The 12,497-nt window shown below is 42.8% G+C and overlaps 1 protein-coding gene across 1 annotated transcript in view; it reads left to right on the top strand.

Moving 5' to 3' along the window:
- CLU (clusterin) overlaps positions 1-8,007 on the top strand; it is a 52,862-nt gene extending 44,855 nt beyond the window's left edge. The window contains exons 8-9 of the mRNA XM_070734908.1: positions 3,079-3,254; positions 7,759-8,007. Coding sequence (XP_070591009.1) covers positions 3,079-3,254; positions 7,759-7,765 — 183 coding nt within the window. The 3' untranslated portion in view covers positions 7,766-8,007. The remainder of the gene's footprint in view (positions 1-3,078; positions 3,255-7,758) is intronic.
- The last annotated feature ends 4,490 nt before the right edge of the window (positions 8,008-12,497 follow it).

Genomic DNA, 12,497 nt, shown 5'->3' with positions numbered 1-12,497 from the left:
CTCACAACCTCCATAAGCAAGTTGTTCCACTGTCAGAAAGTTCCTCCTTACTTCCAGGTTGAATCTCTCTTTGGTCACTTTGGTCAGCTTCCATCCGTTATTCCTTGTCTGGCTTTCTGGTACTCTGGAAAACAGTCCAACCCCCTCCTCTCTGTGGCAGACCCTCAAGTATTGGAACACTGCTATCATATCTCACCTAATCCTTCTCTTTGCTAGACTAGCCATGCCTATGGAAGAAATCAAAATTAAATAAAACAACACTATGGAATATCACTATAAAAATATCCCTTAACTTAAAACAACTCACAGACAGCAAACCTCATATAGCTCTGTCATATCTTTAATAGTCAGACAATAATGGGGGCTGGCACAAAGCAACCAAGTTCAACAGCCCCACACCTGCCGGCATAGATGTGTTTTTAAGCTCTTCTGGAAGGAGGGGAGAGGGGGAATAGTATGGATCTCCAGGGGGAGTTGATTCCAGAGAGCAGGGGCAACCACAGAGAAGGCCCTTTCCCTAGGGCCCGCCAGTCGGCATTGTCTGGTTGGGGCCTAGAGAAGGCCGACCCTGTGGGCCCTAACCGGTCGATGGGATACATGAGGCAAGAGATGGTCCCATAGGTAATCATCCTAAGCCATGTAGGCAATGAAGGGCTACCAAAACTTTTACTACCACACTGTGGGCACGGCTAATTTATATTTCAGTGCAAATTAGGTGCTCTGGGGTGGAGCTCCGTTTTCACTACTCCACTGCATTCCCCCTGTCTGGGCAGTAGCCCACCCCTGCATGTAGGGCTTTAAAGGCCAACACCAACACTTAAAATGACATTTGGAGACTAGTTGGCAACCAATGCAGCTCGCGTAGTGATGACGAAACATGGGCATATCTGGGAAGACCATGACAGCTCACATGGCTGTGTTTTGAATCAATTGCAGTCTTCGAACGTTCTTCAAAGATAGCCCCATGTAGAGAACATTCCAGTAGTCCATCCTCGAAGTGATGAGGGTGTGAGTGACTGTCAGGCGAGATTCCTATTTGCCAATTCTCCGTAGCTTCCAATAACATTGTAAAAACATCAGTAAGCATCCCAACACTTCCCTCTTCTGAGAGGTTACCTCCCATTAGACCAGCTGTTCTCAACCTTTCCAATGCTGCGACCCCTTCATACAGTTCATGTTGTTGTGACCCCCAACCACAAGTCTAGCGCCAATTCTCCCAACAGAACTTTAAGATTTATTTATTTTATTTATTTATTTATTCATTTGTCCAATACACAAATACATAGGAAGAAAACTAGACATGTAGTAATACATATAAGGGTAAAAGTGAACTTAGAGGAGAGGATATATGAAAGAAAGAGAATATATATGATAAGTGAGAGAAAGGAAAGACAATTGGACAGGGGACGAAAGGCACACCAGTGCACTTATGAACGCCCCTTACTGGCCTCTTAGGAACCTGGAGAGGTCAATCGTGGAAAGTCTAAGGGAGAAATGTTGGGGGTTAGGGGTTGACACAATTGAGTCCGGTAATGAGTTCCACGCTTCAATAACTCAATTGTTGAAATCATATTTTTTACAGTCAAGTTTGGAGCGGTTCATATTAAGTTTGAAACTGTTGCGTGCAGATGATTGGCAGGAAGGTCAGAGGGACATCCCCGCTGTAAACGCCTGATTGGTCAGATTGTAAAAATATGTCCCAAGGAGCCAGAATAGAAGCTATAGTTCCTAACACCATGGGAAATTTGTCTTTTCCCATGGTCTTAGATGACCCCTGTGAAACGGTAGTTTGACCCCCAAAGGGATGTCGATTCCCAGGTTGAGAACCATTGTATTAGATCATAGCTTCTTCTACCTTGATTTTATTTATTTATTTATTCAATTTTTATGCCGCCCTTCTCCTTAGACTCAGGGCGGCTTACAGCATGTTAGCAATAGTACTTTTTAACAGAGCTAGGCTATTGCCCCCACAATCCGGGTCCTCATTTTACCCACCTCGGAAGGATGGAAGGCTGAGTCAACCTTGAGCCGGTGATGAGATTTGAACCGCTGACCTTCAGATCTACAGTCAGCTTCAGTGGCCTGCAGTACAGCACTCTACCTGCTGCGCCACCTCGGCTCAGTTGATGGTTTGCTGGAAAAGAGAACAGCATCAAAATGGCAGCAAGGAGGAGGAGGCCATCTTAAGGTCAGAGATGGAGGACAGGGTATTCCTGAATAGGAACTACCACTGAGAAAGCTTGCTCCCTTCTCACCCTTGGGGATATTCTCAGTATACTGGACACCCTTGGACAAGGTGTAGCAAATGGGAAGCTTCTATCTTCTTGGGTGTATTATTTCATTGGTGTAGAGAGGGATATCTTGGATTGCTGTTGTTGGTTATGACCTATAAAGCCCTTCATGGCATCGGACCAGATTATCTTCTGTCTCACGTATCCCAGCGGCCGGTCAGGTCCCATAGAGTTAACCTTCTCCAGGTCCCGTCAGCTACACAGTGTCACCTGGCGGGGCCTCGGGGAAGAGCCTTCTGTGTGGCGGCCGCGGCCCTATGGAATCAACTCCCTCCAGAGATTTGTACTGCCCCCCTTCCCCACCTTCTGCAAGGCCTTAAAGACCCACATCTAGCCCCAGTCAACGAATGGATTTATAGGTATGATTGGGTGAATGTGAGTGACTGGTTTTAAGAAATTGAGGTTTTAGAATGTTTTTAGATTTAGATTTCTAGATGTCGTACTTTATTCTTGATGTGAGCCGCCCTGAGTCTGAGGAGAAGGGCGGCATAGAAATCTAATTAATTAATAAATAATTAATAAATAAATAAATTGCAAGGTTGTTTTTAGGAACTGCTGACTTACCCAAAGAAGCTCAGGAATTCTGCTTGAACAAAAAGAGAGGAATTGGATTTCTCTTTCTCTTTCTCTTTTTCTTTTTCTTTCTCTCTCTTTCTCTTTTCTGTTTTATGTTTATAGACTAGTATAGGTGGATAGTGGAAGACAAAACTCCCCCCAATTAAAAAAGACTGATCCTTTTGATAGCAGCTTCAGGCAGTGCTAATGCTTGGTCCTCCTCTTTTGAAAGGTGAACTCTTCCATTCCAGAAGACACAACCCAAACTCCTGACACTCAAGTGACCGTCCAGGTCTTTGATTCTGAGCCCTTCTTCTTGACTGTGCCAGGAGGTGTTCCTTTGGATGACGACATATTCATGGATATAGTGGCCAGGAACGCCCTGCGTGATTTCAAGTACAATAAAGTGTAAGTGTGGAGCTGGGGAGATGCAGAAAAGAGTTAGGATAGTCTGCTGAGTTCAGCTATACGAAAAACGACCACATTCATTTAATATCATTGTATGGCTTTATGTAAAGTGGGTTATATCATTTCAGACTACAAGAGAAGATCTCAAGGGCTAATTTTTTTGAGAAAACTATGTTGGAATAGGATTCTCTGATAGAATCCTCCCACAAATGCACAGAGACAATTTCAGACACACACACGTTTGAAAATTCAAAACAATGTTCTTTATAATGAAAATTCACTTAAACCAAGCCCTCTTTTGGTATAGCAAAGAGCACTGGTCTCCAAACAAACTGGTAATTTGTACAAGTCCCTTATCAGTTTTGTGATACTTAGCTTGCAGCTGTGAGGCAATTCAGTCCTTCTTTTTTCACAAAGTGAAACACACTTTGCCCTGGTTTAGTTTCACAACGGGGAAAAATCAGCACACAAAAAGTCAGTAAAGCAGTCACGAAACACGATCAGATAATCCCCCACAATGGCCAAACCCACAGGCTGCTATTTATAGCAGGCTCACTAATTACCACAGCCCCACCCAACCACAGATGGCCTCATTTTCTTTGATAATAGTCCCTCAGTTGTTGCCTATGCATCGCTCTCCGCATGCGTGGCTGTATCATTAACTCTTGTTCTGAATCCAAGGAGGAGCTAGATAATTGATCTCCTTCTGAGCTGTCTGCCACAATCTCCTCCTCCCTGTCACTCATGTCTTCTTGGTCAGAGGAGCTTTCACCATCAGATTCCACCAGGGGCAAAACAGGCCTGCAGCACGTGGATGTCTCCCCCACATCCACAGTCCTTGGGGCAGGAGCTGGGCCAGAGCTAACCACAACAGAATAGTTAGTAGAAATATTTGGGAATATAAATGAAAAGAAGTACCACCAATTGCTGTTGTTGTTGTTGTTAACACTCAAAAAGGAGACAGAAGGACTAATACTGGCTGCACAAGAACAGACCATTAGAACAAATGCTATCAAAGCCAGAACTGAAAAATCAATTGTGCAGACTCTGTAAAGAAACAGACAAAACAATTGCTCACATACTCAGCTGCTGCAAAAAGATCGCACAGACTGACTACAAGCATAGAAACTGTTCTGGCGAGGTCTATGGTATGAGCCTCCCGAAAATTCAAGGATACAAATTTCAGACACACACACACACTTGAAAATTCAAAAACAAAGTTCTCTGTCACAAAATTCAAAAGAAACAAAGCACTCTTTTTGTATTGCAAAGAGCACTCGTCCCAAAACAACCTTGTAGGCTGTACAATCCCCTTAATTAGTCCTTAAGTACTTAGCTAGCAGCTGTGAAGAAACGTCACAGCCCTCCTTCTTCCACACACACACTTTGCTCTGCTTTGGTTTCAAAGTTGTGAAAAATCAACGAACAAAGTCTGGAAATAGCAAGGCACGGTTCTGAAGAAACAACAATCAGATAATCTTCCACAATGGCCAAACTAGCACGCTGCTATTTATATCAGCAGCTCTAATTACTGGAGCCCCACCCAAACACAGGTGGCCTCTCTTATCTCCTGTAATACTTCCTCAATTGGTCTCTTCGATGCATAATCCTGCGCCTGTGTGGGTCTAACACTTCATCATAAGAATCGACCGAAGATAATGGTGATTGGCTTCCCCCCTCTTCCAAATCACCCCCACCTTCTTCTTCGTCCGAGGAAACTGCAGTACCTGACTCTGTCGGCAATATAACAGGCCTATGACATGTTGATGTTTCCCCTGCATCCACCTCCACATTCCTTGGGGCAGGAGCTGGGCCAAAGCCAACCACAACAGAAATGATGCTGTGCCACAGATGATCCACTGGAACTTGTGCCAGAACTACCATCTACCAGTGGCAAAGAACTGGTGGGATCATAAGCCCGAAAAATGGTCAAAAATGAGCAAGCCAAACTACTGTGGGACTCCTGACTTCAGATTGACCGAATTTTGAAACATAATACACCAGACATCATGATTGTGGAGAAAAAGAAAGTGTGTATCATCGTCATCGCAATTCCAGGAGACTGCAGAATTGAGGAGAAGCAGCTAGAGAAATTAGCAAAATATGGAGATCTGAAAATTGAGCTGCAACAACTCTGGCATAAGCCAGTGAAAGTGGTCCCAGTGGTCCTTGGCATGCTGGACGCAGTGCCAAAGGATCTCAGCAGATATTTGAAAACCATCAGAATTGACAAAAACTTCACCGGTCAATTGCTTTACTGTGGTCAGCACACATAATTCACCGCTACATCATGCAGTCCTAGGTGCTTGGGAAGCACTTGACTGGTGAAATACGAAATTCAGCATAGTGATCTCGTTTACTATGTTGTATTGTTGAAATAATAATAACAACAACAACAGAGTTGGAAGGGACCTTGGTGGTCTTCTTGTCCAACGCCATGCTTAGGCAGGAAACCCTACATTACTTCAGACAAATGGTTATCCAACATCTTCTTAAAACTTCTAGTGCTGGAGTATTCACAACTTCTGTAGGAAAGCTGTTCCACTGGTTAATTCTACTATCAGGACATTTTGCCTTAGTTCTAAGTAATTGCTCCACAAAACATTCTTCTAATGCTTTATCTAACCATTAAGGAGTAATCAAAGACACACTTTATGTGAGAGACAAATAGTAAGGAGAATATTGAAATCTCCCATAGTTGCTTTTGTCCATGAGTACTTTAAAGTTTTATTTAAATTCTCAATTATCCAGGTCATGTTTCTCTCAAAGGAGCTTTTTCAAGAGGCTACGGGACTTTCTGATTTTTTTTTGGAAGAACTTTCTTGGATGAGAAACAAATTGTCTTCAAAGAAAAAAAAACAGTCCAGTTGCCTCTCGAAAAAGTACCTTTGGGGCATTTTATTTAAATACTTACCATCAGTGGCCAATTGAGAATTGGAGCCCCGAGGGCTTAAGGCTGGGAAAATCTATAGAATCTTAAAATATCATTAATTTGAAGGAAATCCATAATTTGAAGGAAATCAATCCACTCTTGAATAAGGGTGTTCTTAAGGAAACAACATCAGAGTCTATATAACTCTGATGGCGAACCTATGGCTGTGGCACGCGGAACCTATGGCTGTGGCATGCGGAGTCATATCAGAGGGCACACAAGCTTCCCTGAAGCCATGAAATGCAAAAAAAAAAAAAAGCCTAATGGGTAAACCGGAAGTTCAGAAAAACAGACTTCCACTCCGCCCATAGTGCTGTTTTTTGCACTCCAGAAGTTTCAAGGAAGCTTCCTGAAGCCTTGGAGTGCAAAAAACAGCCCAACGGGTGAACCAGAAGTTCAGAAAACGGACTTCCTGTTTCCCCGTTGTGCTGTTTTTCATACACCAGAGGTTTCAGGGAAGCTTCCTGAAGCCTTGGAGTGCAAAAAACAGCCCAACGGGCAAACTGGAAATTCAGAAAATGGACTTCAGGTTTGCCCGTTGTGCTGTTTTTTCACTAAACTTCCGGTTTGTCACTTTGCCTGTTTTTTCACTGTCCCAGGCTTCATTGAGGCCTGTGCCAATTCACAGGGATGTGGGGGGATTGTGCGCATGTGCAGGGGCAGGGTGTGTTCGCATGAATGGGGGGAATGTAATGGGTGTGGACACATGCACACGTGCTAGCACATGCACACACCTCCTTTTGACACATGAATCAAGAAATATTCGCCTTCACTGCTATATAAGAACCGAAGGTCAATCCCAGCCTCCTCTTTCTCAGTGTTCAAATTGCAGACTGAGGTATCTATGAGGTATATTAAATGAGGTACAGTATCTACTTACTTTTTACCCACGAAGACTAAATATGTGTGCATTTGGGGATGAGACAATATTTTCTAAATTTCCAAAATGATCATTTGGGGAGGGAGATTCTAGATTAATACACTGTGGCAGCTCATCTCCTCTGCTATACTGTGTTAACAACTGCAGTTGGGACACAATTTTTAAACGAAGCGTGACTGCAGCAACTTAAAATTTCAGTTCTGCCGCGATCGTTAAATAAATTACTTGTGATCATTAAGCACAACATCACGTGACTGCAACTTGCGTTTTGCTGCTGGTTTCTCCATTCATTTTGCTTGTTGTTGGAAGCTCGTAAGTATTGATCTTCAGGGATGTTACAACAACTGCAAGTTTGATGGTAAAATTACTTTTTCGGTGCCAATCATAGGTTTGAACAATTACTAGGCAGGGCAGTCATTAAATGAGGACTGTTTGTACAGGATAGGTGTTGAATCGAGCAGTAACTGGGGTGTGTGTGCCATTTCACACACACACACACACACACACACACAAACACACAAATACACACACAATTCTTATAAGTCTCCATTGTCTCACATTGTTATTCGATGGTCTGTCCTAACATTAGGAAATTCTTTTTGTTTTGGAATTTTTAAATTTATTTTATTATAAATAAAATTTATTTATTTATAATCATATATTCTCCCCCCCACCTTTTTTTTATCCAACAGAGAATAACCCTGCCTGCATTCTGGATCTCAGGCCATGACAAAGGAGAGGGAGAGGAGCCATAGCCCTTTTGGCCTCCCTGCCTTTCCGCCTCAGTGCTCTCCCAGCGCCACGAGGGAGCTTCGCCCACCAAGCCCCATCTATCCGCCTTTGTAGTTTACACTGTATTGCCTGCCCTACTTTTGCTGCTGGGTCATTACAGATGCACACGATGAAATAAAAGGTTCTAGGCCCAACGCTTGAAAAAAAAATTGCTCTGTGGATTGAGTGAGGGAAGAAATGGGGTTTGGAGTTGGGGAGAAGGGCTGGGAGGATGGCACCAAGGGGCAATGGGTTCCAGAGGTGAACCTTATGAAGGATTGGTCGTGATAGCTGAGACAAAAGGCCATTGTCTGCTAATCCCCTTCCTCATCTTGTCCGTAGCCATTTGAGGGAAAACACCATGACACCATGCAGAGCTTTGTGTTCCTTCTTTCTCCTTGGTAATTATCCTAGCATGGCCTTCAAAACACACCGACTAGCTTAATCATGGCCATACACTTATTTGCTTCAGAGAGGGGCGACATACAAATCTAATCAATAATAATAATAATAATAATAATAATAATAATAATAATAATAATAGTTTTAGTTTATTAGATTTGTATGCCGTCCCTCTCCAAAGACTCGGGGCAGCTCACAACATAACAGTGATACAATACATTACAAATCCAATAGTAGAAAAATTAAATCAATTTAAAAAACATTAATAACATAGTAAAATCCCTAACTATACAATCATACACATTCAACTTAATCCATTATACAGTAAGACCAAAAACATAATAAAAAAGGGGGGAGAAGGTGGTAATTATCTCCACGCCTGGCGACAAAGGTGGGTCTTCAGCATTTTATGGAAGGCGAGGAGGGTGAGGGTTGTTCGAATCTCTGGAGGGAGTTGATTCCAGAGGGCCGGGGCCACCACAGAGAAGGCTCTTCCCCTGGGTCCTGCCAGCCGACATTGGTTGACAGGACCCGGAGAAGGCCAACTCTGTGGGACTTAATCGGCCACTGGGATTTGTGCGGCAGAAGGCGGTCTCGGAGATATTCTGGTCCAATACCATTTAAGGCTTTATAGGTCATAACCAACACTTTGAATTGTGACCGGAAACTGATTGGCAGCCAGTGCAGGCTGCGGAGTGTTGGCGAAACGTGGGCAGATCTTGGAAGCCCCATGAGGGCTTTCGCGACCATGTTCTGCACGATCTGAAGTTTCCGAACACTTTTCAAAGGTAGCCCCATGTAGAGAGTGTTGCAGTAGTCGAACCTCGAGGTGACGAGGACATGAGTGACTGTGAGCAGTGACTCCCGGTCCAAATAGGGCCGCAACTGGTGCACCAGGCGGACCTGGGCAAACACCCTTCTCACCACAGCTGAAAGATAATGTTAGCTGTGGATTATTATTATTACAAGGTCTTTGAGGAATTTTCTAGCACAAACTCACATACACTGCAAGAAGGCATCCAGTAATTTTGGGGGAGACTTGAGGAACTCCCCATTTCATCTGTTTATCTGGAACTCCAATGGGTTGCTTACCATATATCCCTAAGAATGGTTGGGTGCACAGGGATCTACCGCAATGTCAAAATGATATGGATAATAATAATAATAATAATAATAATAATAATAATAATAATAATAATAATAATAATAATTTATTGGATTTGTATGCCGCCCCTCTCTGTAGACATCACACCAGTGTTTCCCAACCTTGGCAACTTGAAGATATCTGGACTTCAACTCCCAGAATTCCCCAGACAGCAAACGCTGGCTGGGGAATTCTGGGAGTTGAAGTCCAAATATCTTCAAGTTGCCAAGGTTGGGAAACAGTGCATCACACAAAAGTCACAATTATGAAATGACAGTGGAACTTCTGCAAGTACGAGGGTCGCCCAGAAAGTAATGCACCACATTTTTTTTCTTCAACAATTATTTATTGAACACAATGAAACTTACACACAAGAAAGAATGATGTTTCTTCTACACTCCCTATTTTTCCATGTAATCCCCATCCCTTTCTATGGCCTTCCTCCAGTGAGATACTAGGGTGTGTATGCCCTGTTGGTACCACTCCTTGTTCTGGTCACGAAGCCATTTCTCCACACTGCGAATCACCTCTAATGGCCTCACCCTCTGTGCCCAGAGACTAACCGTACTTCTATCAACTGCAGATTCTTCATAAACTGTACACAAACATTTGTGAATGTTACCAACAGTTTCTTTCTCTGCAGTGAGAAATTCAATGACGACACACTCCTTGTAACGTACGCCATTTCGAAACACTGCTGCAGCTACGTTATCTGTCTGAAGAAACACAAAATTTACACACACACTCCTGACAATTCAAATAATGTATGTCTAAAGTTCTGCATCCTTACCATTACTGTAGGCTGAGGAAAAAAAATGTGGTGCATTACGTTCTGGGCAGCCCTCGTACATAAGTTGCATCATGTGTGTCATGGCACACGTCAGAAGTGGGTTCCTTCCACTGCGGCCCAGTGTGCCGCTCTGGTAGTGGCCTGCGGATTGTGCTATTTTGGCAGGATGGCTCTGGTGCTGTCTTTGCCACTCCATGCGTGCAGCCATTATTTTCTTTCTAATTTCCGGCGAGCGTGCCTGTGCAAAACGTTGCAGTGCAAACCAGTGGACAAGGTAAGTGGAACCCACTCCTGGCTCCAACACATCCTAAAAGAGAAAGTGACCTTACCTGTTGAAGCAGCCCCCACCCTCTCCAAATATTGTCAGTGGCAACTGTGGCATTTTTGTCCAATTCTTTGTGTTTTAAGCTCCCACAAAATCATTGGTTTTTAAAAAAAATTTTGCTGAAGAAAAATCCTTTTTCCATACATGCTGTTCTGCCAGTGTGTCTCAACCGCCGTAATTACAGGGTAATTAGTCCAGAAAGACACACACCACATGATAGAAGGAAAACCCAAAAGTCTTTATCAACAGAAAAACAGAAACAGCTCCCTTTTTAAATGTCAAAGGGATTTTCTGGTACACACAAGGCCCAGGTTAAATGCAATCCAATTGCTCACCCAATAACTGGGAAATTGGGTCCAATTCTAAAGTCCAGAAAGTCCACACATAATCTTGAATAGCAAAAAACACGATCTTGACGAAACTATGAATCAGATAAACTGCCACAAGGCTAAAATAGCTGGCTGCTCTTTTATCTGTAGCACTAATTACAGCAGCCCCACCCAACCACAGGTGGCCTCATTTATCTCCTGTAATAATCCTTCAGTTGTTGTCTCCTATGCATCACTCTACGCATGCGTGGATGTACCATACATTCTTGTTCAGAATCCGGGGATGATAAGGATGATTGATCTCCTCCTGGGATGTTTGCCAAACTCCGCTCTTCCAAGTCACCCCCACCTTCTTCTTCTTCTGATGAAACTTCACTCCCTGACTCTGTCGGCAATAAAACAGGCCTATGACATGTTGATGTTTCCCCTGCATCCACCTCCACATTCCTTGGGGCAGGAGTTGGGCCAGAGCCAACCACAACACATGGTAAAACAGCAAAAGGAAAATTCATGCAAAGGACACATTCCAGTTTTAGAAACATAGAAGACTGATGGCAGAAAAAAACCTCATGATCCATCTAGTCTGCCCTTATACTATTTCCTGTATTTTTATCTTAGGATGGACATATGTTTATCCCAGGCATGTTTCAATTCAGTTACTGTGGATTTACCAACCATGTCTGCTGGAAGTTTGTTCCAAGGATCTACTACTCTTTCAGTAAAATAATATTTTCTCATGTTGCTTTTGATCTTTTCCCCAACTAACTTCAGATTGTGTCCCCTTGTTCTTGTGTTCACTTTCCTATTAAAAACACTTCCATCCTGAACCTTATTTAACCCTTTGACATATTTAAATGTTTTGATCATATCCCCCCTTTTCCTTCTGTCCTCCAGACTATACAGATTGAGTTCATTAAGTCTTTCCTGATACGTTTTATGCTTAAGACCTTCCACCATTCTTGTAGCCCGTCTTTGGACCCGTTCAATTTTGTCAATATCTTTTTGTAGGTGAGGTCTCCAGAACTGAACACAGTATTCCAAATGTGGTCTCACCAGCACTCTATATAGCGGGATCACAATCTCCCTCTTCCTGCTTGTTATATTTCTAGCTATGCAGCCAAGCATCCTACTTGCTTTTCCTACCACCCGACCACACTGCTCACCCATTTTAATACTGTCAGAAATCACTACCCCTAAATCCTTCTCTTCTGAAGTTTTTGCTAACACAAGTTTTGTTTTCATCGCTAGGATATGGGGAGCAACATTAAAGGAAGATTTCTGAGAAATTAAGTCAAATCATCTTTGAATTGCACTCAACTCCTGAGGCAGTATATAATCTCTGTGGAGGATCTTCCCAAAGAAACATTAGTATATACATTTTGTTCTATATGTTTTTCCCTATATGGATGATTGGGCAACTACTCTCAAAAGTCCAGAAAAACATGTTTTCCCTATTGCGTGCAATCACTGCAGAAATATTTCCTAAAATACAATGAAAGAAAGGCAGTCTTTTGGCAAATAAGTTCAAATCAACAATTTATAAAAAGAAAGAACAACAGGAAATAGAAGGCTAAATGCCACTTCCCTTTAAGAGTCTCTCTCCCACGTTTCTGGAAATTACCCTGTTTTCCCTGCTCCTTTGTAAAAGGTCAGAAATGATTCTTTCTTCC

This window comes from Erythrolamprus reginae, chromosome 1, assembly GCF_031021105.1.
Source record: "Erythrolamprus reginae isolate rEryReg1 chromosome 1, rEryReg1.hap1, whole genome shotgun sequence".
Classification (NCBI taxonomy): Eukaryota; Metazoa; Chordata; class Lepidosauria; order Squamata; family Dipsadidae; genus Erythrolamprus; species Erythrolamprus reginae.
This window is presented reverse-complemented; position numbering and strand designations above follow the sequence as displayed.